Raw genomic sequence first — 25,988 nt, forward strand, 5'->3', positions numbered from 1 at the left:
GACATGTAATTTTTAGACTTTGAGCATTTCCTTGATTTCTGGTACTATGTATCCTGGGTTGTCTTGTGCTTTCCCTGCTCCAAACTTAGAACAGACCACTTGCCCAAGAAGCCTGTTTTTGGTGAAGAATGGTATTTAGAAACCAGGATCTAATTTCTAGGTGTGCTCAGTGCTACTGACAGAGTTCCTAACAGTGTCCTCCAATTCCAAGGTCCTTCCCCATCTTTCTTCACTGCATATTTACATCTCTTTTCTTAAAAGGGAGAACCCAAGTTCCCAAGTGTCTCAACACATTTTTTTCTTTTGCTCTATGCTACAATACAAATAATCTCAGTACTATAATACCAATACTAACAACAAACCTACTAAGTTCCAGATTTTGTTACAGATCTTTAGACTGTATCCCACTCAGACTACTGTTTCCAAAAGCTACCTTAATTCTTTCTGCTGCATGGCTGTTATCAATTGGATAAGTGGTTCAGTTAATTTTTATTCAATTTTACGGTTCCTTTTAGTCTTTTCAAATTAAGTTATTCTTGAATTTATAAAACATCATGTAATTCAAAAGTTCAAACTACATGAAAAGGCATACTCTGGGATAGCACACTCACATCTCTCTTATCTGGCTCCTTAACTTACATCAGGTATCACTGCCATTTTTTATTTTTCTTTTCTGTGTTTAGTTCGTGCAAAAAGAAGCAAACACATGCATATTTTTATTTCTCCTTTCAACATGAAAGGCAATACATTACATATACCCTGTTGCATCTTGCTTTTTTTTTTCCACTTAAGAGAATATCCTAAAAATCACTTCATATGAGTCCACAGATGTCATCCTCACTGTCTTTTATGGCTGCATCATACTCCATTGTGTGAATATCAGAGTTGACCAATCTACTGAGAAGGAAATTAGAATGTTTCCAGCTTTTTGCTATCAGAAATATCACAATGAAAATTTTTAATTTTATGTTGTGTCATTTTTTGTGGCGGTATATCTACAGAGTATGTATCTAAGAGTGTATTTGTTTGCTAGGGCTGCCACAAAAAACACCCACGACTGATTGGGTTAGACAGAAGTTTATTTTTTCACAGTTCCAGAGGCTAGAGATCCAAGATTAAGTGCAGGTAAGTTTGGTTTCTTCTGAGGTTTCTCTCCTTGGCTTGCAGTTGGCCACCTTCTTGCTGTATGCTCACAGTCTTTTCTCTGTTTATCTGTGTCCTAATCTCTTCTTATAAAAATATCAGTTCTGGGAGTTCCCGTCGTGGCGCAATGGTTAACGAATCCAACTAGGAACCAAGAGGTTGAGGGTTCGATCCCTGGCCTTGCTCAGTGGGTTAAGGATCCGGCATTGCTGTGAGCTGTGGTGTAGGTTGCAGATGCAGCTCGGATCCCTCGTTGCTGTGGCTCTGGCATAGGCTGGTAGCTACAGCTCCGATTAGACCCCTAGCCTGGGAACCTCCATGCAGGAGCGGCCCAAGAAATGGCAAAAAAATAAAAAATAAAAAAAATATTAGTTGTATTGGATCAGGGTGAACCTATATAACCTCATTTTGCCTTAATTATCTCTTTGAAGGTCCTATCTGCAAACACAGCCACATTCTGATGTACTGAGGGTAAGGACTTCAACATAAGAATTTGGGAGGGGACACTGGCCCCAAATCAAGAAAGAATAAATGCTGGGCACTACCAAATCACACTTCATTGGTTTATACAATTCGGCATGACCATCAGCAATCAAGCACTTAGTTTTAAATTTCTTAAAATAGAGATGAAAGAACTACTGCTTAGCAGCAGCCACATTAAAAATTTTCCCTCTTATACTGAGGGTTATAGTTTTGCTCATGCTATTTCAGTTCTCCTGGCCTGGGAAAGTCCTGTTTGAGTTCTAGGAATTCCATGTTATACTGACATTATTTTCTTATTTACCAAATTGCATATAAGACACTGGAAGTTGTAAAAACATCTTTTGTAGCAGACCAGACTGGACTTAAACTGCTGTGACTCAGATGTTTTACACCGAATCTGAATATTGTTCTACCAAGATTCTTGCCCTAAAGAATTCATCTGCAACAGTCATGATTCTAAGAATTGTACATGTGGGTTTTCTAAACTAAAGAAAATGTGTAAACCTGGGGCTAGATCCAAGTTTTCCAGTTCACATGAGGAAAAGTGGAATTGAACACACACTATTCCCAAAGAATTTACAATGAGAAACAAATTATATTGTCCTTAGGCTTGTCCTTTGCATTATAGGTGTCGTCTGTAAAAAGAAGCCCTCATTCCAATGGTTATGACCTCATGGGAAGATAGTAACACTGCATGAGATTTATGGCTGTCTTCCGGCTCCTGCGTCTTGGTACAACAGAGTTACCTCCCCAATTCCTCATAGGCGAGTAGCCTATAAAGCGTATTCCTTTCCCCTCCATCCGCTGGCCCTTTTCAAGCACAACTCCACCTCTGACTGCTCCCTCCCATGGTCTTCTTTTGAGAATGGTCTCATATTTCCGGTTTTACAAGTGAAATTTTATCTCCAAACAGTTATAAACAAGTGTTCTGAATCTCTTTAATCTTTTCTAATTACAAAAGAAAATATCATCATTGTATCAAATGTACAAAGTACAGATGTCTATGAAAGCAAAAAGCAAGAGTCCTTTCCTGAACCCAAGATGTACCTTACGATAGTGTTTACATGTTATGATTCATAAAAAAAAAACATTCCTGGAGTTCCTGTCGTGGCTCAGTGGAAACAAATCTTACTAGTATCCATGAGGACATAGGTTCGATCCCTGGCCTCGCTCATTGAGTTAGCATTGCCATGAGCTGTGGTGTAGGTCGCAGGCGTGGCTTGGAGCTGGTGTTGCTGTGGCTGTGGCTGTGGTCTAGGCCAGCGGCTACAGTTCTGATTGGACTTGTAGCCTGGGAACCTTCATATGCTGTGGGTGTGACCCTAAAAAGACAAAAAAAAAAAAAAAATCCTGATGAGAGCAGGTGGGAAACACACTCTCATGCACTGTTGCTGGGTGTACACATAAGTTAATATCTTTGGAGATAAATGAGGAGGTAAGTTTTCCAGACAAAAATACACATAATCTCAGAATTAGTCATTTTACTTTGGGAAATTCACCCTGTAGATATGAGATTTATTTTTTATGTGTACAAATATATATTTACAAAAGTATTCACTGAAGCACTGTTTGCAATATCAATGAACTAAAAACAATCCAAATGTCTCCAAAAAGATTCTATACACAAACGCTGATACTCTCACTCAATGGAATACTATGAAGCATGTCATTTTTTTTTCTTTTTTTTTTTCTATGAAGCATGTCATTTTCTTTAAAACCGAGTTATAAATGTTTACTGATAGGTTAAGATGCTCATGACACAATTAAGGGAAAAAATGAAGTTGTAGGGCTTGTAGGGAAGGAAAGCGTGTGTGTGTTTGTGATATCTTTGTCATATGCACGGAATATTTCTGGAAGGATGCCCAACAAATGGCTAACAGTTCTGGCAGTGGGATTCAAGAGCTGGGAGAGGATGTTGGAAAAGGGAATTTTTACTTCTTGTTTTGTCTTTTCCTTACAATTTGAATTATTTTTGTTTACCATGTGCATGCATTCCTTTTAAAATTGAAAAAAAAAAAGGTATTTTAAAGAAGCTATTTCTTGGGCATGACTCTCACTCACAGTTCCCTGTTAAGGAGATCATAATGCATTTGTTTCTCATTGTTCCCTGAAAGTTTTCTTTTTTCTACAGTCTTCCTTTTCAGGAGCCATTCTACATAATGGAAGAAAATAGTTGAGTTTGGTCTAAGTTATAGGAGGGCTGAAAGGGAACAGAAAAGAAAGCTGGGCTTTGTCTTACATAATTCTTTTCTGTGTTATAATAACACATCTAAACTCCCAGGCAACACACCAAGATACACTTAACCAGAAAATGAAAGACAGCAAGAAATGTGAGGTGGAGAGCATGGATGGAGAAGCACAGAACATCTGCCTCCTCAACCATGATTCTCACATTCCTAACTGTTTGTTGTGTTTACTTTCTAGATCCTGGAGACCAGGAAATAGTTTTATCATAGCAGAATTACATTACAATCTAAAATTTGGGTGCTTACTTTGTTATTGGGGGGGAGGGGATTTGACCAGTATTTATCTGAGAAAGATTAAGAATGACCGCTCACTAGAATAAGGCTTTATGAAATAATACTTGACCATCTTGGATCTACAAAAGTTTTTACAGCCACACAGAAGGATAAATATTGGCTAACCCTCAGAGCTTCCCAAGGTGAAAATCAGATAGCACTGGACCACAGGACCATCAGCAACTTACTTTGAGAACTCACAGATGTATTTCAGAGTTAAAAACGTAAGAAAGTTGGCCATGTCATTCCACAGTACTGACATCTTCTGAATGCACTGGATGGCATATGTAAATTAAAATAAAATGAATATTTAATTTCATTTTTAGAATACTTAGAAGTATTTTGCAATTCCCCTGGAGAACTGCAGGCTCTTTGGACTGTTGCAAAGCCAGGGCTAGCAATCCCTGCCAGGGAAGACAGCTGGCGCCAAATGCTTCTGAGAAGTCAGGGATGGTGTGAAATGGCACAGGACATGTCACTGTCACTTGTTTGATTTAAATTTGAAAAAATGAATCAAGCAGCTGACCTCTCCAAGTAGGTACCTGAACAATGTTATTCAAAGATTTCTTGAAACCTTGCATTGCCAATTCAGTGAAAGCAAAGCCTAATAAGCATTTCTCCCACCATCCCTGACCAATTCCGGCAATGGAAAACCACCCACATCCTGGCTAAGGCCAGGACGAATGAATGCTCTATGCGAAAAGTAACCATTTCTCTCACCATTTCTGTATCCTACCCAGACACTGATGTACGCTTCAGTCTGCAAGGGTCTGAGTGCACAGGCAGTTTCCATCTTAGTTGAGTGAAAACATAGACTAACATCTGCAATCCACTTTAGAGTTTTCAAAGCACTTTTCCCTCATGTATCCTGTGTTCTTTCTTCATGCACAACCGCAAGTTAGAGGGTAAAAAAAAATATAATTTCAACATATACTCCCTCCTTATCCTCTCAAATCAGGTTGAAAATGTCATTGGTGAATGCTAATTTGAGAACTGTGGGAACATTTTTTATGTTCTCTTAGAAATAATAGATGCAAATTGAAAATGATTTTTCAGCCTTCCAAAATGAGAGTGGCTTCAGATGTTTCAAAATTTGCCCAAACTAGTACCTATGTTTTATACTCTTCAATTCAATTAAGCAATCATTTATTGATCACTCCTTGTGTGCACGGTACGTGTCACACAACCTCAGGTAAGACCAGTGGCTGCTCTAGAAGGACCTTAGGAGTCCATGGAGAAGACAGACAGTCATGGGGTTGCAATAGAGTGTGAGAGACCCTATAAAATATGAGAACACAGGGTGCTGAGGGAGCACCAGGAAGGGCGCTAACCCAATCTTGGAAGAAAAACCTGCCTCATGTGGCTTCACAATAGAATGCCACATCTTCACAGTATGTTAAGGAGAAACATACTGTTTGGATTATGGGAAGTGGTGTGAAAGCATCCTGTTTGGGGAAAGCAAAGAAAACATGCGTATTTCCCCCTTGGCTTTGTCCATGTTCATCATGTTTTCTTCCAAATCCCTCCCTTATCTCATCATGAGCTGTGACTCCTCTAGCTGCACAGGATGCTGGCTCTAAATAGATTCCTGGGAAAAGGCCTGAAAATGCCTGTGTCATGCCAGGGCGTGGGAGGTACTGAATGAAGGGACTAGGCAGGGACAACAGGACCGAGGGGCGGGAAGACACCCGAGAAACAGCTGGCTCTGGTTAGCAAAACAACCAAGGCCAGGGACAGGCAAATCTGATAAAGATTAGACCGTTCATTTGAGACATTACTTTTGGGATTCCCTACTGGCCACCCCTCTACCCTAATGTTGCCCTCCAGGCAGGGTTAGAGTCACCCTCTGGGTCCCCCTGCTTTCCATCCTGGAGACATTTGCTTGAGGTGGGGTAGTCCTATTCTCTGTTCACTTGCCACTTCCAAGTGTGTGTGGTTCAGGAATTTCCTTCTATCTCCAGTATCCATCATATTGCCTGCTTCAGAGTATCTCTCAGAAAACATTTGTTTCTATTGTTTAAATTGAAAAACACTGGAAATCAAAGTAAAACAAACACACATACTTAATCCCACTGCTTTAAAAAAGAATTAGAAAGAGGTGACAAAGTTTCCCTTTCATATCCTTCCCTTTTCTTTCGCTAAACAGATTTATCAATATAAATATATGGTAAATGTTCCTTGAGTGAATAAACCTAATAGAGTTGAAGAGGCTGAGGGAAGGAATGTCAGAAGTCAATAATCAAAAGGATCATCTCTCCATCTCGAGACCCTTTAATTTCATCACATCTACAGGGTCCTTTCTGCCATGTTTCTGGGCTTTAGGGTGTAGAGCCTGCGGGGCAGAGACAGAACATCTGAGTACTAACTCTAAAGTCTCCTTCCAAGGAGCTCTTTGACCTCATTCACTTTCTATCCTTGGGTCTTAGTTTCCTAACCTGTAAACGGGAGAAACTCATTTAACTAGTATGTCATTAGCCATGCACACTCTAAATTTTAGAGAAATGGAATAAAACCAAAGTCCCTGCTCTTATTCTTACATTCTAGAGGATGAGAAAGTAAATTAAGTAAAATATGTTAGATGGTGATAAAAGTTGAGGGCTGTGAGGAGACCTGTGTTCAGAGAAGAGCAAGATATGGGGAAGGCAATGGGCAAAGAAAGGGAGGCTGGGATGGAGAATGCAGATCATTTGGGCCTTGGTAATGACGTGGGTTTCTTCCAAATGACACAGGAAGCCACCAGAGGGCTTTGAGTAGAGGGACCAAGATCTAACACACATTTTAATGGGTGGCTCTGGCTACTGGCGGAGAACAGACTGAAGGGGACAGGGATGGACTCAGGGAGATGTGTTCATACAATAGTCCCCCATCTTCACCCCTCCGTTTGCCTTTCCATTTGCATATGCATGCTTCCTGCATGCATGCAGTTATCCTGCCTAAGGCTTCTTGCTCCTCTTTCCAATTTGAAATTCCATTCTCTATCTCCTTCACAAGCTAGCTCAGCGCTCATCTCAGAGCTGGAAGGGCACGTGGGGACCCTTCTATCTTTTATCCCCACCTTCAAGTAAGGAAAGGGCCAGACCCTTAGGAAGCCTGTCCAAGGTCATACAAATAGTAAATAGTGGATCTGGGAATGGCCCTAAAGTGTGCTTTGAGGGAAATTAAAAGATCTTCTTTTCCCTAAAAATTGTCTGCTATTTGCAGTTTCCCTCATTAACTGTCGATCCTAAAGAGCAGGGACGGTATCTTAGTCAGCTTCATGTACATCACACTTAGCATGGTCGCCAGCATGGGATAGACACCTGCTAAGTTCTGCCACCTGAGTAAATTGCCAAATGTCAAGCCCTGAAAAGTGAGTCTGTGCGTTATTAGCATCACCCCACTTCACTCCACCATCTCATGGTGTTAAAATGTTAGACAATTGGAAAGGTCAGGAGAGGTCTAAGAATCTATGAGGACCAGGCTAAGACCTCATTTAACAGCAGCAACACGTTTGGAGAGGGATCTTCCCAACACGGTAAAGATCAGAGCTGGGGTCCTCCTTCTTTTCCTTCCCTCCTTGATTCCCAAACACTCAGAGAGATGAAACAAGTTTCGGTGGGTGCCATTCTTTGAGGAAAAACCACAGTCCTATTTTGTATGACTTTCTGTGCCCTGGGCATGTGTGTGGATTTTGTTTTTAATTGAGGTGATAACTAACAGTGACAAAAGAATTAATAAGTTAGCCAGGGCCAGTGTGGGAGCTGTACGTGTCAATCAGGACAGAGGTCCCAAGAAGTGTGTCCTTGTTCTGTCCGGGACTTGTGGGCTCCTACTGAGTGATCTGGTTGCTAACACTTTAGAAACTGGGGGACTACCAGTTTACACTACCACATCCGTGCTTGAGAATGGTACCTGTACTGCTGTACTTTAACAAGTTTATAAGAATTCTTCCCTGCGAAACTCAAGTTTCTCCATGGCAAAATTATGTTTCTATCCTCAGTGGATCCCCGGTACCTTAAACAGTCTCAGGTTAATAGTAGGTGGCAATATATGTGGGAAGGAAAGAAGGAAGGGTGACAGAGAGGCAGGGAAGAAGGCTGGCTTTCTGATTCCTTTTATCTCTGAGGTTTCAGAGTGGGAACTAGGAAACCAGAACAAAGAAAAGAAAGTGATACATTGATAACATATAAGAAGAATCAGGAGTTCCCTTCGTGGTACAGCGGAAACGAATCCAAGTAGGAAACATGAGGCTTCGAGTTCGATCCCCAGCCTCATTCAGTAGTTAAGGATCTGGCACTGCTGTGAGCTGTGTTGTGTAGGTCGCAGACATGGCTCAGATCTGATATTGCTGCGGCTGTGCTGCAGCTCTGATTGGACCCCTAGCCTATGAACCTCCATATGCCATGGGTGTGGCCCTAAAAAGCAAAAAAAAAGTACCATGTGTGGTAGCTGTAGTGACATAAAGATTGCCTTTTTAGTCCTTTAGTTTTATGGGCATGCAGCAAGCACACATCAAATGATTTTTGAATGAAGAGTACGTCTGTGAAAGTACTGGCACAACTGCCTGACAACCTTCACTGCTCAATAGTTTTCCCATCTCCTCTCGTTCTTACTCTGCCTCCAGGCTCTCCCCCAGCACTATTCCCCAAACACTACCTCCTCCTGCCTCCATTCATGTGAGAACACTGAAGATTCATTTTTCCACCTTTGTTTCGAATTTATCTAATGATTTTCTCACTAACAACACTCTCTTCAAGTTAGTCACAGTTTGGTTCGATTCCTCCCATACATTACCCAAGACACAGTTCTGGATCTTCCACCAATTTACAGTGAAATGATAAAAGAGTCATTAAGATCCCTGCAGGATCATCTGTCAAAATGGGAAGATATTTCAGCTCACCAGCCTGTAGGTGTATTTCCAAAGCACGAGGAGATCTTTGGGTTAAAAATGGTGTAATACCTGCATGAGCATAAGCTTACATAGGTAAGGTCTGGAAGGAACCTGGAACATAATCTGATTAAACCACTCCCATTTTTTCAGATAAAAAGCAAGCTGAGAGGTTAAGCTTTCCAACGTCACTTTGCTAGTTATGGCAGAATGAGGGCTGGGAATAAAGCCTAGTGTTCTTTTCAGTATACCCACAGCCTCCTGGAACACAATCTCTTCTCACAGTTTCTTCTCCCTTGCTTCCCATTGCTTTGACTCTCCTCATGGATGCAAAACTGACATGGACAAATCCTTAAAAAAAGATGCTGGCAAACAGAGAACTTGATGATAAATAGGGAGATGATGCAAGCACAAGGGCTGAATCCAGAAATAAATCATATCTTCACACAGTGTTTACTGAAACTGCGTTTTGAATAATTTCCATAGAAATTATGCTACCCACCACAGGAATGTTACTCGCTCCCACAGGGATTTGACCAAACAGAAAGAGAATGGAGGGAAAGCAGTAATTTAGATTTATATATAAAACATTAGTTGGAACCTAAATAATAACCCTCAACTAATCAGTGTATTTTATGCATTCTGCTTTTTAGTGGAAAAAGCAAACCACAAGAAAGCAAGCATTTATCAGAGATTTAAAAAATGCTTCCAGGGCTTATTTTGGGCTTGACTTTTTTCCCCCAGTGCCCTGTACTATCTTTACAATATCCCACGGCACACCTCCTTCCTTCTCCTCATACATGTTCATTGTTCATTTACTCAATCTGCCAATATTTACTGAGCCCTCTTCTGACGTCCTAAGTACTCTGCTAAGTTAGAGATGAAAACATGGCTTTGCCCTCAAGTGTAATGCTAGGTTAAAAGTTATCCTAACATTTTTTTTCACTGTTTTTTTTTTTTTAACAGTTATAGTTCTAGCTCTGTAATGGAGAGTTCCATACTGACCATTTCCATTTGGTCTTCTAGATCCACTATGTACCATTCTGCAACCTGTTCTGTGTTTTGGGAGGTGGGGGGGGGGAACAGAGAACTGACCTTTAATATTCTTCTTTTAAATTTTTTTTTGGGGGGGGGGAGACTGACCTTTAAGGACCAGATAAATCATGTTCCTTTGCCCTGGGGTTCAGCAAATGAGAGGAACCAAAAGGTCAGAAGATCAGAGGCTGAAAGGAGGGATGGACAGGACTATTCCCACCCACAACCCCTCCCCACACCAGCCAAGTTGTGGGTGAATAGTGGCTACACGCCTCTCCTAAAGACCACAGCACTTGTAAGGTAACCCTCTCCTAAAACTCTTGGATTAGAAGCTGTCATATAAATCACTGTGACTGTCAGCTACAAAATAATGGATTTATTTCTGAGAAACAACAAAAAGCAATGCAGTTGGGAGCTAAGTGAACTGCTAGTTAAAGTCACTACCAAGAATGAAAACAGGTCAAGGTATTCTTCCAACCTACCCTTTGAAAAGTGATCTGTGGAAAGCTACTTCATGTTCACAACTGGGTGAGAAAAGTTTCATACTCTGTCTTTCATAAATCTGACTCTGCCATGCCAGGAAGACAAGTGGGCCTGATCTTATTTGGTTGAGAGGAGTTGCCTGGGGCACAGTCTCAAAAAAAATTTGAGGTCTGTTCTCAATATCTGTATCTGTCATGGACATAGGTCAGGGCATACGCTCTGAAATGTGGATCTTGACTGTAATATCTATCTTTGTTATCTCTCAATAAATCTGATCTGGGACAATTAGATTCTGGGACAGAAACTAGTTCCTAGAATCACTAGAGGCACAATGTATGTCATCTAGCCGTCCCATTTTTGACTCATTTTACAGAAGGGAAAAGAGGCACAGAGAAGGTTAAACAGTTCATTGAGATCAGTCATGGAACTGGCATGCAAATTTTCTCAAAATTCATGCTCAGCTCTACTTATGAAGGGCAAAAAGTGAAAAAAAACATAGCTATTGCAACTGTCGGTGGGTTTTAAAGCCCGAAGGAATCTAACTGGTCGAGATGGGATTTGACTAAGACAAGTGAGGGTAATATTCTTCCTGTTTTTAGAGAGGTTAAGCTACCTTTTGATGTTGTATTCAGAAAGATCAAGATCTAAGCATCAAGTCTGACTTTCAATAGTCACATCCTTGCATCACACCAGACAGACAAGGTGTGGGGAGGAATTTGCTGCAGTTTGATTGCATGCGCAAAATAGAAAAGGGCCTATCTAAAGACACTCCAAGAAGCTTTTTGGAAAGCTTGCTATAGTTCTTTTCATAAAACATAAATCCAGAAGTGGAAAGCCTATTCACCATAGTTATAAAGTAGCTGGGAAAAAAGGATGATGATTTACATATAGAATGAGTGTGCAGATAACATATAGATCTCATCTTTAGGGCCATAATCATCTGGAAAAGATACAGCATGAGAAGAGACACAACAAAGTAAATACTCCTTCAGAATTGTAATTTGCACCCACCCTTTCTCTCTCCCTCCTTCCTTCATTTATTTATTTATTTATTTTTATGGCCACACCCATGGCATGTGGAAGTTTCTGGGTCAGGGATTGAATCCAAGCTGCAGCTGTGACCTACTATGCCACAGCTGCAGCCACACTGGATCCTTTAACTCACTGTGCTAGGCCAGGGAACAAACCTGTGCCTCCACAGTGACCTGAACTGCTAGAGTTGGATTCCTACCCATTATGACACAACTGGGAACTCCAATTTGCTCATTTCTAAGCTCCATTTCCTCCATGGAACTATGTCCTAAGACTAAGGATGAACACTGGGGATGGGAAACATTGAAAATAATCTCTTACATTTCTCCAAAACTATTCTCTCCATTCTAGATTCTTATGTAATAAAGGAAGCAATTCCCTGTCTTCTTTGAAGACCTGTATTCTAATGCGGAAAAGCAGTTTGGAATAGGGTATGGAGAGGAAGCATGAAAAATGAACAGGAATCTCAGGGCCTGCAACACTCCCATATATTCAGTCTTCCTCCCATTACTGCCCACTAAGGATTCTACAAGTAAAGGAGACAGTTCTCTGAAGATCAACAACTATAAATTATTCACTTATGTCTCCTCTGAACTTCCTCACCCTCACCACCTTCTCCTAACCCTGATCAAAATGTCTTCATTGCTGTAGAGTACAAATGAGTCCGTAAGCTAAGAAGTTGAACCTGGAAAAACCCATGACCTTAGCCCTTAATTTTGAGAAAAAGGTACTCTGAGAAAAATTCTGCCTTGCTTTCCACATCACCCAGTCACTCCCTTGATTTTGCTAGATGGCATCTTCCAGGGAAAAAGTGATAGAAATGCCACTCTTAAAGCCCCTGAGTAGTTTTCCTGAAGACCAGATAAGCCTCCTGATTATGACCCTCACAAAAAGAGGCTGTAAGTTACACTTCCCCGAAAACTACTAGGAAAAAACAACATCTTTTAATGTTGGGAGTGGAGAGATGAGAGTATCAACCTCTTAAAATTCAGCCATTTAGTTGCTTTGACTTTAAAGCATAACAAGGATGTGCCCTCAAGTAAAACTTCCTTGGATCAGCCCCAGCCTTAGCTCCTTCAGCTCACTAGTGGTGTCACTTCAAGAAGAGCACTCATCTGAAGATGAAAGTTCTTCTTATTCCTGCTCTTACTTGTTGTGTGATTTTTATCAAAGCACTTTATATCTTTGGACTAATTTCATCAGCTACGAAATAAGGGATAGAACAAGAATTAAGCCAAAGGTGAAAAAGCAATCCAAATCATTATTATTGTTTTACCCACATACTCTAGTGACTCTTGGAAGCTATCTAACTCAAAGGTAGACTATGCCTCAGTTTGATTTAGATCCTTCATTTAGATCATTTAAATGAGTCAAGCATAAGACAGAGTGGCCAGAGAACTGTGGCTGTCCCCCAAGTTATGAAGAAAAAGGTTTGCCGTCATTGTAGAATCTCTTCCTCTGTGTTTGAAAAGTATATTTATTATAAATGAAAGGTCAGAGGTGAATGCAGGATTCGAATAAGTTTTGAACATCGATGCCGTCTAGTCTTTGCATTCTGTAAAATTCTTCTTTAAGTGAATAAACGTGTAGGCTAACTCTCCATTAGCTTGATCAGCAACTAATACCAACCTGACACTTAGAATTAAATTAGAGAAACAAAACTGGATACTTTGAGACTTGAGGGCTGATTATACTACCAGAGCTAAGAGTGGATTTAAACTCTTTCCTTATCCCATTTAAATCTAACTAGATATAAACTCTCCATTACTGAGGAATAGAGGTGTGTCTGCAGAGGTGGAGGTTCCCCTTGATGTTCTTGGACAAGGAAATTTAATCCTTTCTTCTGACACACATGGTTGCAATAGAAAGTGTTCCCCAACTGCCAGTCTGGTTTTAATCTATTGTTTCAAGCAAGATGGGATTTAAAGCGAAGGTTAAGGAAAGAGCAAAATTACCAGAATTTACTAGAAAAGTGTTGATGAAAAAATCAAATTCTAAACAAGCGTTCAAAATTGTAAGCATGAACATGTATATGGCATGTTACAAGCATATGGCAAAAAAAAGTTTTTAATTCTAAGTATATCTTAGAGTCTGCTTTCAATAGAACATTTATAACTCATTTTACGAAAGCTCTTTGGCTTACCAAAGGATAACACGGTAAAGTACTGCCAATAAATACAGTGGTGCTTCATTCAAACAACACTGTTGGACAATGAAATGTTCCATAAGTGAACTTCCAACGTAACACAACTAACCTTGTAACGTACAACCTTTAAGATGTTAACCATTTTATGTGGAAACTTTTCAAAAGTTACCACTTTTCTTTGTTTTTTTTTATCTTTTTGTCTTTTCTAGGGCCTCGCCCGCAGCATATGGAGGTTCCCAGGCTAGGGGTCAAATCGCAGCTATAGCTGCCGGCCTATGCCACAGCCACAACAACTAGGGATCCAAGCCTCATCTGTGACCTACACCACAGCTCACAGCAACGCTGGATCCTGAACCCACTGAGTGAGGCCAGGGACCGAACCCGCAACCTCATGGTTCCTAGTCGGAATCGTTAACCACTGCGCCATGATGGGAACTCCAATTAGTTATTTACTTTGTCAAAGTAAAATAGACTTAAAAGATGTGCTGGGGAAATATAAGAATACAAAAGGCATCAACAAGCTGGCTGAGTGACATTCAAGAGTCACCAGGACACCACTGGGGTAGGAAACAATTTATTCTAAGTTTCAATATAATTTACTCTTAAAAATATAGATACTGAAGTGATTACACTGCTGCCCTGATATACCTTCTTCAGTGGGGGTATGCCTTGTAAATATCTCCCATGAAAATATTATCAGTAGTGTGAGTCTTCATATATAAAAGACCAAACTTATTGCTGTAGGAAATAAAGCGGACAGGCCCTGTGACAGCTGTCTGCTAGAACCCTCGTCTTACTGCTAGGCTTTATCTGACAATCCAGATGGCTGAGGGTGTCAGAAGTGTAATCTTGCTAATTCCTACGGAATTGAATCAATATATATGTTTAAAAATGTATTTTAGTATTTTATTTATTTATTCTTCTTTTCTGTATTTTAAGGTTTTGCTATATATGAGTACAAAACATTTAGGCATTTACAAAATTGCACATTCACAAGAGATACCATATACTTTCATAGAGATCAAGCATCACTTCTGCTGGCAAGGTCTCTTTCCTGAGTTTCAGTAATACCACACTTGAGGAGCTTTTAAATATCTTTTGGCTACTCCTTTTAATTTCCATCATCTGACTACTTTTACTCCACAAACTCTACCTTGTAGTCTCAAAGATTTCCTTGAATTACCATCTGTTTTGTAGTTCCTAAGGTGCAAACTTATCTAACTGGTGTCATATCTGGAAGTGCTTCAAGCACCTCAAATTTAACAGAGACAAAACCAAACTGGTCAGTTTTGTTGAAGAATAAGATTTGATTTCCTTAGCTGTGCTTTTTCCCCTTCATTCCCACAATTCCTTCCCTGCTTATTCCCGTATACATCAATTATGCTTGGACATCACAGGTACATAACTCTCATGAGATTTTTGCTGTATGGTTTTAACTGTTAAGTTTTGTCTTACCTTATTAGATTTCAGTTCCGTTAAGAGTATGGCCTCCTTATTGCATTTATCTCCTACCTCTCCCTAATGGATAAATACAACAAAACACATAAAAGCATTCTAACAAATCTTTCCCAGTTATAGTTTTACTGATAGATTTTTTGGGTGCATTAACAGAAGCAAGAATTCTGTGTTAACTCTTCTCATAATTTAGGCCAAAATACAAAACAATTTTTTCCATCAGGTATCATGGTCCTAAAGTCTTCCCTGGACAAGGCTGAAGCACCACAGTCCTAACCACCCCACCTTCCCAATTTTGGCATTTGCTTCTGTAACACCTAAAAGAGTGTTAACACCTAAATCTTTTATTTATCTTCTATCCCATTAGGCTGTACACTTCTTGAAGGTAAGATAGGTGTCTTTCTTTCCATCTTCAGTACCTAGCAGATGTTAGGCTTCCACAAACGTTTGCAGATCGAAGGCATTAATGAGGTCACTTACTTACTACCCTTTAAGGGAATTGGGGAGACTCCACTCCTAGAGAAACTTCTTAAAGGCTTGCCTCAGGATGGCTAAGATCCCAAAGGCAACTTACTTGACTTTCTTCTAGTTAAAAACGCACTACAAATATTCCCAAGGAGAATGTCCCTTCAGGAAGCCTGCGCAAAAACTAAGACCCCAGGGCAAATACTGAAGCCAAGCCTCATCCAGTTCCTGAGCCCCACCTGTTCTACGAAGACAGGAGCTCCTCAGGCACCAGCACAGAGGCCCGCCCCGAGGGCAGAGACGCATGCGCGGCAAGCAAAAGCGCTGCGAATCTGGGACTTCCTCTCTGAGCAGATGTCACGACGACTCCGCCCCTCTCAAGATGGCGCTGCACTCAATGCGGAAGGCGCGTGAGTGCTGGAACCTCATCCGGGCACTTCATCAAGGACCCGAAGCTGCTCTCGCTCCCCAGGTAACTGAAGCGAGCCCTTCTTCCGTCAGTTTCCCATCCCATTAGGTCGTTCTCATCCCGCTTTCCTCCCTCCGCTTGTTCCTCTCTGCCTGTTCCCTCTGGAAAGTGGCGAGCCACTTCCTTCCTAAGTTCCATTCGCCTAAGACTGTCTTCCTACACGGGGCGTGGCGACGTTGCAAGGATACGTAGTGACGCAACGCGCTCCCTCTGGGAGGAGCGCGCCGCCGCTTTCCCATTTGGCCTCTGTCTGGGGCCGTGAGAGTCCGGTGCTGCGCCTCAGTTGCCTGGCTATGCGGGAAACCGCAACGTGTGTTAAGTTATCAAAGACCAGAGAGCCAGTCTCTCCGGAACCCGATCTTGTCCTGATTCTGTTGCTGTTTTTACTCTTCTTTCCGTAACAGCAAACAAAGGGTCTGGCGGAGAAATTAGAGAAGACATCTTGTTAGGAATTGGGCCGTTTTAAGTAGGCGTTGACGTCCTCCCTCTGGCAGTGAGGTACCCAGTGTTAATGCATCTTCCACTTTGATTTCTCCTCGTTGCCTGGAAGTAGGAGGGTCTATGAAGGAATTTCGGAAAGCTGCCTAAGGGGTCGTCCTCTCCTGGCAGCACTGCTGTTAGCATTACTTGGCAGTGCTGAACGCACGGACGTGGTCTTCAGCCTGTCCTGTCAGTATTTAGTTTTTTTAATTTTATTTATTTATTTATTTATTTGCGTTTTGGGGCCGCACCTACCGCTTATGGAAGTTCCTGGCCTAGGGGTCCAATAGGCAGCGGCGGCCTACACCACAGCAACGCAGGACCCCAGCTGTGTCAGCGACCTACACCACAGCTCAAGGCAATGCTGGATTCTTAACCCACTGAGCAAGGCCAGGGATTGAACCTGCAACCTCATGGTTACTAGTCAGAATCGTTTCTGCTGGGTCATAACAGGAGCTCCAGTATTTAGTTTTTTACCCTCATAGCAAAAGAAAAAATATATATATTATAATTTTTATATATGCGTATGTATGTATACTCTTTCATTCAGAAATTTACTTCACCTAGACATTTACTAAATGTCTTCTACGTGCAATCTCATTGGTAGGCACTTTGCCATACATTTCTACATCTCTTGGGCAAAGTTCCAGGGAACTGGGGAGACACGAGATTCTGTGATTATTAGGTGGTTTTTTGGCATCCTTGCATATTCATTGTCGTAATGTATACGTGTGAGGATTTTTATGGTAACTAGTGGAGAGAGTACTGGACTGAAAGAAAACTGGAGGTGAAGGAATTTGTCACTTGCTAGCTGTGTGACAGGACAAGTCACTTAATTTCATTGGGTTTATTTTCTTTAGCAAGATGGGTGGAGGAATGGTTGGACTGGTTGGCACTTAGTGTTCCTTCAAGCTTTGGAAAATCAGTGGCTCCATGATTATGAAGCCAAAGTAAAACAGTGACATTAACTATGAAAACCAAGATTAAAGTTCTGCTTGGTCTTATCATCTCATAAATTATTTAGCTTTCTGTGTTTAAGTGTCCTTCATTGCCGTGGGCCTCATGAGATTTGTAAGGATAAAGGATATTACACTGGGAAGGTATTTGTCAACAAACTAGGTATTTCAGTGTTGTTTTATATTTCAGACAGCAGAACTGGAATTGGTTGATTACTATATCTATAGCTAATAGTGGCATATTAAAACCTGTGGATCAAAAGTAACTAAGTCATAGACCCAAACTTCTCATAACCAACTTAAGTGTTGAGGATGTCATGAGAAATAGAGAATCAGAGAGAGAAAGAAAAACAAAATACAGCCCACTAATGCTTGCCCAGGGAAATTTAGGGCATTAAATCATCGTAAATGCCGAAGAAAAGAATTCTTAAATATCTACTTTTTTCGGTGGTATTTATGAATATGGTAATCTTAACTATTGATCTGTATTGTTTCAGAGGGATGGACTGGGGGTTTGGGATTGGCATATGCACACTGGTATGTGGAATGATTGGCTAACAGGAACCTGCTGTATAGCACAGAGAACTGTACGCAATATTCTGTGATAATCTATGGATGTGATAATCTACAGAAAGAATGGATGTGTGTATATGTATAATTGAATCCCTATTGTACAGCAGAAATTATCACAACGTTGTAAATCAACTATACTTCAATAAAACTTAAAAAGAAAAAAAATTTTTTTTAATCTATATTGTTTCAGGATGTAAAATTTTCAGGACAGATGACTCTTTCCAAACCTTTAATTTAGGTTTGAGTAGAATATGAAATAAATATAAGCAAGAGCACTTTTTAAAGCATAATTCTACACATAATTTTAAGTAGTTGGGTTTTTTTGTTTTTTGTTTTTTTAGTTTTTTGGATTTTGAGGGTTTTTTTTGGTTTTGTTTTGTTTTGTTTTTTTGCTTTTCTTTTTAGGGCCGCACCTGCAGCATATGGAAGTTCCCAGGCTAGGGGTCGAATCGAAGATACAGCTGCCAGCCGGTGCCACAGCCACATCAATGAGCCTCATCTGTGATCTATACCATAGGTCAGGGATCAAACCCACGTCCTCATGGATACTGGTTGGATTTGTTTCTGCTGCGCCACAACAGGAACTCCCTAATTTTAAATAGTTTTTAATTGATGTATAGTTGATTTACAGTGTTGTATTAGTTTCTGGCATATAGCAAAATAATTCAGTTATATATATATATATATATATATGTAAATACATATATATTCTTTTTCATATTCTTTTCTATTGTGATTTATTACAGGATATTGAGTATATTTCCTTGGGCACAGTAGGATCTTGTTATCTATTTTGTGTATAGTAGTTTGTATCTGCTAATCCCAAGCTCCTAACTTATTCCTCCCCCACCCCCTATAATTTTCAGTCATTAAAAATTATGATTTGAGGAGTTCCCTTGTGCTGCAGTGGGTTAGAGATCCATTGTTGTCGCTGCAGTGGCTGCTGTTTGTTCAGTCCCTGGCCTGTGAACTTCCTTATGCCACAGGCGTGGCCAAAAAGAAAAAATATGGTTTGAAAGACTAGTGGAATCTTTTGAACGGCCAACTGAGAAAAGATGTAAAATTGCTTTCATAGTGTAATTATAACATTATGTTTGCAAGTAAATATTTATGTAAACATAGGTACTGGAAAAAAGCTGGAAGGAAACAACTATTAACTTTTTTTGTTTCTCTTTTGGTCTTCCTAAATAGTGAATTAAAAGTGATTTAGGGAGTTCCTGTCGTGGCGCAGTGGTTAACGAATCCGACTAGGAACCATGAGGTTGCGGGTTCCGTCCCTGCCCTTGCTCAGTGGGTTAAGGATCCGGCGTTGCCGTGAGCTGTGGTGTAGCTTGCAGACTCGGCTCGGATCCCGCGTTGCTGTGGCTCTGGCGTAAGCCGGCGGCTACAGCTCTGATTCGACCCCTAGCCTGGGAACCTCCGTATGCTGCGGGAGCGGCCCAAAGAAATAGCATTAAAAAGACCAAAAAAAAAAAAAAAAAAAAGTGATTTAAGTTTTCTTCTTTAAGCTTTCTGTATTTTTCACATGTTCTAAATTGAAGATATTATCACTTTCAGACCCAGAATAAAGTTTTAAAACATAAATCTCCAGGTAAATGCATAGTCATTAATATCATCTGTGTGTGATATTTTAGGTCTCTGAGAGAGATACTTGTCCTACAGTGCTGTTATTAAAATGGCCTTAGAAAAGTTATTAAAATGGCTTTAGAAAACTAAAAATTTATGGGCCACTTTTCCTGTATGTATCTTCCTTTTCTCTTGAAAAGCTTCCTTTGAAGTCAAAGAGACTTTGTGAACAGATGCAGAAATATGTGAAGGAAGAATTGGATTCTTAAACCAGATGCATTGGACATTTTTATGATATCTCATAACCTTTGTAGAAAACAAAAATTATTTTACAGGGGTTAGTACAGTGGAAAGAAATGTATATTTATCACATGAATGATTCTATCAAAAACTAAGAAATAGCAATTTGCCTGTTACTAGTTTTGGCTGTGCAGTTACTTGCTAAGGTGAGAAGCCAAAGCGGATGAGCCACAGCAGTGCTTTGCTAGAGTATTGAGATTCCTATGTTGTTTTAATGTTTTCTTTAAAAAAAGCAAAATCTTGGGTAATAAGCTTGGCATTGAGGATCTTTAGTTGTCTCAAGAGCAGGCTTTTGCCCCTCAAGGCTAGATGTAGACTCAAGTTTAAAATAAAAACTAAGGAGAAAACAGAAATAACAGTGTATCAAGCCATTCTCCTTATGAGATGTCTACAATTTATATGAAAGTGGTTTATTTTGCCAGGTGTTGCCTGACAGAAAACTGTTGAAGTCTGACAAGATGAGAGCAGTCACAGAGTCAGAGGAATGAAGATCTGACATGTTGTGTTTAAACACTGGTGGCATTAGGTAAATTTAAGCCTGTCATCATTGACCAAACACAGAATCCATGCTTTTTTAAGCCCTAACTTATGATTGTATTATGCAAAGAGTGAAATATCGATGGTTAGTAGACTTTTGCAAGAATATTTGTAATCATTCAGGTAAAATATAAAATGTCCACATCTTATCACAGTTGAACAGTGCATTTCATTATTAGCTGTCTCAACTTGGGTTTGGCCAGTATTAACATACTGTTCTACTGTTAATGGCCACTAAATGTGACCATTAGTTGAAAGAATCATGCCTGCAAACAAATAGGCAAGATATTAAATTTTTGATTTTGTATTTAGTTCTCACAACACAAGACTTTTTTAAAAAGTTCCTCTTTTTTAAAAACATTTTTTTATTTTAAAATAATCTGAGATATACAAAGTTGCAAACTTAGTACAGAATATTCCTGTTTACTCTTCACCAAGCAGTTTCTTCTTGCATAATGTAATATAATTACCAAAGCCAAGAAATTAACTTGGGACAATTTCAAATTTCACCATTTTTTTCCACTAGTCTCCTCTGGTCCAGGATCAAATCCAGGATTCCATATTGCATTTCATCGTTATGTCTCCTCCAGTCTATGGTGCTTCCTCAGTCACTCATGGCCTTGGCCTTTTTTAAGAGAATTGGTCGATTATTTTGTAGACTGTCCTTCAGTTTGGATTTATTTGATGTTTTCTCATGACTAGTCTACCTTATGGATTTTATCAAGAGTACTATGGAAGAGATACTGTTCATAACAAGGGTTTAAGGCAAATACTAACATTTATTTTATACATATGGAATAGACTTTAGTTAAGTAATTTGCCTAATGTCACAAAACTAATTAATTATGGAATTAGGATGGTAAAATTTACTATTGTCACTTCAGTCCATATTTTGCAATTAGTATTTGTTATCATAGGGTTCTGTGATCTTAATGGCATTCAATTGGAATAGTATTCCTGTGACTTTTGCCTTAGCTTTTCTCTGCCATGTATTGTCCATCCAACATACAATGTGAACTAATCCTAGAAAGCTATCAGGAGCTGCTATGGCCAGCTGGGAATTTTACTGGTTGATCAGGCTACCTCATCTCTCTGTGCTTGTCTTAAATGGTACATAAGGGTTTGGTGTGGATTCACTCTAAAACTCCTTTTAAGCTCAGTCTATTAATCCACTTGTATAAAGTGCTTTTTAGGTTGATTTTCCTTATGAAGTGACTTAGTTTATTAGAAACAATAGTATTTCAATTCTTTGAAAATGTCTTTGAGTAGCTAATGAAGCCTCTGATGGTAACTTCTGAAAATAGAGAGGAGGAATAGTAAATAAATGCTGAGCATTTATATTAACAACTCTTATGACAGCCACAGTCAGGATGCTGACCACCGCCCCCCTCACCCCCGCCCATGTGTTGCATGGCTGTGGGTTACAAAAGAACTGTCTGTGGAGGCTTCCACAGATATATAGAATCCTGAAAATATTGTTCTGTCCATTTAATGAAGTAGGAAACTAAGGCTCTGAGAGATTAGGTAATTTTCCTAAGTCCCAGAGCGAGGAAATGGCAGTGCGAGGATTCATACTGAGCCTTGCCTGTGCTTTTCCCACTTGACCAGGAGTAGTCTCTTATCAAATAAAATCTTACATGAATCCTTCTTAAATAAAACAGATAAAAGCAGGAGTGGGAAAGTAGCTGCAGTCCTGCTTGTTTGGACCCTCCTACCCTTCCTGCCACCCTCCCTCCACACACCAGCAGAGGCCCCTGAGATGGTGCCACACAATCTTGGATTTCTTAAGATGAAGTTTGAAAAATACTTCAGCGTCCTTAAACATCCAAGTGAGTTTGTTGATTTAGGACCACATATGGTTGATGGATACTTTTTAAGGAGCTGCTCTGTAAATGACTGGTTTGAGAGGATTTACTTTGAAAATGTGTGTATTTTATCAATAGAAATGCAGCCTTTGTTCTCTTTATCTCAGGCTATGAGAGTACTTAAGATAATAGCAGTCAATTTTCTTTCCTCCCTTCCTTCCTAATTTCTTTCTTTTGTACCAAACACAGCTTCCTGATGCACAATATGCTGATGTTTGTGCACAAAGATGACACTCCAGTTCTGCTCTTGATCCTATTTTGCCACCACCACTCAGGGGTGCAGGAATTTCTCTGCTAGAGGCTGCAGCATGAGGCACAAGCCTTCTTCCTGATTGTCCACAGGAGAAATGTAGTCACTTTAGAATGAAGCTTCTCTGCTCTGTGAGACACTAGATGCAGAGAGATAATTTATAGGCACAGAGGTGATACACTGACTCCAGCTTGACTGAATTTAACTCTGCTCACGGATTTATAGTTTTCTCTCTTTATCATTTCTTAGCAATACTTTATCTTTTATTCCCAGTCAGAGGCTTCATACTTTTTCTTAACTTGCCGGCTTAGCAAAGCAAGGTCATATCTAGGCTTGCACTACCCTATCACTTGACTTCTAACAGTCCTGTCATCATTTACCAAAAACTCATCTACACTCTCTTTTTCCTCGTGTTGAACCTACTTCTGATGGGCTAAGAACTGCCTTTTTGACTGCCTCTTTGTCTCTTCCAAAGCACAATCGAGCTACCCTGATTTCTAGCCGGTAGAGGTTCTCACAACTTCCACTTTTACATTCCCTGCCCTCCAGGCTGGAACACCAACCAGTGGACAGACAGAGATGTCAGCTTCTCCTTAGCATTCCCTTAGCTCTGGCTGTGACTGTGCAGTGGATGGGGCCTGAATGAGCTTGGATTTGTTGCTTCTTGTTTAGGTTTTGGGGATAATGGTGGATTTTTCATCAAGACATTTGAAAACATAAAATAACAAATCTCACCTAGTAAAACATTCTCAAGTGGAATCTACTGTTTTCATTAATAATAACATCCTGTTCTAATATAGCACTTTATAGTTTTCAGAATGGTTCATGTGTTCTCATTTAGTCTTGAGGACAACCTACAATATTTCGCTATTTAGCCATCTGAAATTTTTACTCATTGATTAAATTTTCATTCTGTTCCCCCCCTTTTTCTTATTGGTTTTATAATGATGATGAATCTAAATAAGTAATTATCATTTTTATTTAAGTAGTATCAAGGGATACAATTTTCTTATTTGTACTATACTACCCAGATTGATTTAATGTTTAATTCATTTTTGGCCCCTAGTCTGGCAGGACTGTGACAGTTTCAGTTATTACTAAATATGATGTCAGAGGGAGGTAATATCAGCACACATTTATTGGATGCTTACCATGTACCATCATAGTTTGAAGTACTCGATGTGCATTGTCTCATTTAATACTTACAATCCAATGAGGTGGGTATTAATATTACCCCATTTTATAGATGATGGTACTGAGAAGTCAAATAACTCATCCAAGGTCACATGGCAAGTATGAAAGCCAAGATATAAATTCAGGTAGTCTCATTCCAAACTCTGTGTACCAAATGTAATAAAAAAAATTAAATTCTGAAACAAATTACCCATGTTAATATGCTGATAACTGCCATGCAAACTTTTAAATTTGTTCCGTGAAAGCCCTTATATATCTTGCCATGGTGACGTACAGAGTTGAAATTATAAATCATCCTTTGTTGTTGCTATTCCTACCGTCTTGTTTGTCTCAATGAATTATGAGAAAGGAGCAAAGCTGTCCTGTAAATTTATCTCCGTGTCTCTATTTGGCTACTGCCACTAGGATTACCCTGTGTAAAATAAGGGCTTTTAGCACATAAGTCCCAAGGTGCATGTAGGAAGTTCTGTTTATATACAGTCTATAGCTAAAAGGTCAACCCGTGCACAGCCTTGCAGGAAGAGGGGAGATGGTGAGTGCTGAAGCTTATGGATGGCCAGGGGACCACTATCTAGGGTCTAGTTGGGATTTATGACTAGAGTACTTTCTTCAAAAGTAGCAGAGGTGCAAAGTGGGACGATGTGAAAGATGAAGGTAATTGTGGGCCATTTCTATAAGGAGTAAGTCAGAATTTTATTCTCAAATCTTCTTATTCCAAAAAGTTCTTAGAGGAGTCTTTAATTCACAAGTTGGCTTAAAGTGAATTATTACCAATTAGTACATTAATTAGGGTATTATTGAGCCTTTACAATTAGTGACATTGAACAGAGTTTATTTTCTATACCAGTCCAAGGGCTCCTCACGAACATTTCCTTATACTCCCATGAACAGAGACTTTGCATGGACCGTTCTGTTTTATATTCTCTCAAACCCCACTCTTTACGCACTTTATTAATTTGGCCCTTTTTCGAGAAGCAGGAGAATGGAATGGTGAAGGGAAATGGACCTGTTTACTTAAATTCCTGCTTTAGATTCCTGTCCTCCCATGGGGAGAATGGTCTGAGCAGCCAGTTCATAAATTTGCTGGAAGAGAGAAGAGGTCTCTTGGGCTGGGGGGTAAGTGTATAGCATGAAGGTGGAGCCCCAAGGGAAATGTTAAGGACCAGACTGTGTGGAGCCCTTGCTCGTTTTGGGGAGAGAGCCAGGTTGGCCCTCCGTGGAAACTCGTTACCTGGCCATCTTGGTTGTGAAGGGAAGTCCTTCCGTGCAGGCAACAGTGGCTTCTGCCATGGCTGGCAACTTTCCAGCCACCCCCATGCTGTGAAATTCAGTAACCCAGAGAAGCAAGTGTCTAGAGGACCAACAGTCACATGAACATTATAGTTGTCAGTTTAGCGTTGACTGGCTTCTCACTAAGGGCCAGTGTGGTAAGATGGAAGGGGTGTGGCTCTTGGGATCAGTCAAGCCTGGCTCCACTACAGGCTGACTGTGTGATATCATGCAAGTCACTCGACCTCACCACATGTCAGTTTGCTCATCTGTAAAGTATTAACAGTTACACTCTCACGGTAAGAATTTTATGTGAATTCGAGATTCTGCTACGTGTGTAAGGTCCCTTGACCAGTACACAGCACCTGATGGGTCCCCCGTGCTTGGTGATGACTATTTCTTCAATAGTATGTAATTCTACTCGGCAGCCTTTCTCTTACCAATCTTAAAAATCTTTTGATTCCTTCCACCTCCACACTCTCCTTCTCCTCCCCTAACCCTAAAACGATCTGACTAGATTAACTTTCCAAAAGCAGTTTGCTAATTTTGTTGTTCCCTTGCTGAGAAACCTTTGGGGACTTCTCATAAAATTCAGCCTCCTTATACCCCCACATTCAAGGCCTTCTACAAACCAGATCCAAAACACTTCTCTGGCCATTGCCATCCTACATGGATCCTTTGCCCTGGTAAAGGTAGAATTTCCAAGTTTGCTCAGAGCTATTTCCTTTTCCTCCTTTGTTAATGTCACTGTCTCTTCTTGGAAAGACCTTTCTTCCCATTCTAGTTTGTATTCCACCATTCTTTGAAATAAAAAGCAAATAGCAATGTAACAACACCCATGTATAGGTTCTACAAAATTTTGTTCTTAAGCTGGAAATGACTGCTCCCATTTTGAAATTTG

General features: G+C 40.1%; 2 protein-coding genes across 25 annotated transcripts in view; one reads left to right on the top strand and one right to left on the bottom strand.

Annotated features, from left to right (window-relative positions):
- Positions 1 to 16,247, bottom strand: part of HAO2 (hydroxyacid oxidase 2) — a 199,242-nt gene extending 182,995 nt beyond the window's left edge. For all 22 annotated transcript variants that reach the window (XR_014844324.1, XR_014844328.1, XR_014844323.1 and 19 more), the window contains exons 1-2: positions 15,868 to 16,247; positions 15,164 to 15,226 (exon numbers count right to left, since the gene is read on the bottom strand). The gene's annotated coding sequence lies outside the window, so the exon portion shown is untranslated. The remainder of the gene's footprint in view (positions 1 to 15,163; positions 15,227 to 15,867) is intronic.
- The window catches only part of WARS2 (tryptophanyl tRNA synthetase 2, mitochondrial), a 95,955-nt gene continuing 85,977 nt past the window's right edge, over positions 16,011 to 25,988 (top strand). The window contains exon 1 of one of the 3 annotated variants that reach the window (NM_001315752.1): positions 16,011 to 16,100. In NM_001315752.1, the coding sequence (NP_001302681.1) occupies positions 16,011 to 16,100 (90 nt within the window). Of the gene's footprint in view, positions 16,101 to 16,334; positions 16,767 to 25,988 lie in introns of those variants that run through there. The other 2 variants (XM_085020765.1, XM_085020764.1) reach the window with 2 other exon arrangements.

Source organism: Sus scrofa, chromosome 4, assembly GCF_054392235.1.
Source record: "Sus scrofa isolate SSC_HxYL_T2T_F1_AM1 chromosome 4, Sscrofa_HxYL_maternal_Yorkshire_Landrace_v2.0, whole genome shotgun sequence".
Taxonomy (NCBI): domain Eukaryota; kingdom Metazoa; phylum Chordata; class Mammalia; order Artiodactyla; family Suidae; genus Sus; species Sus scrofa.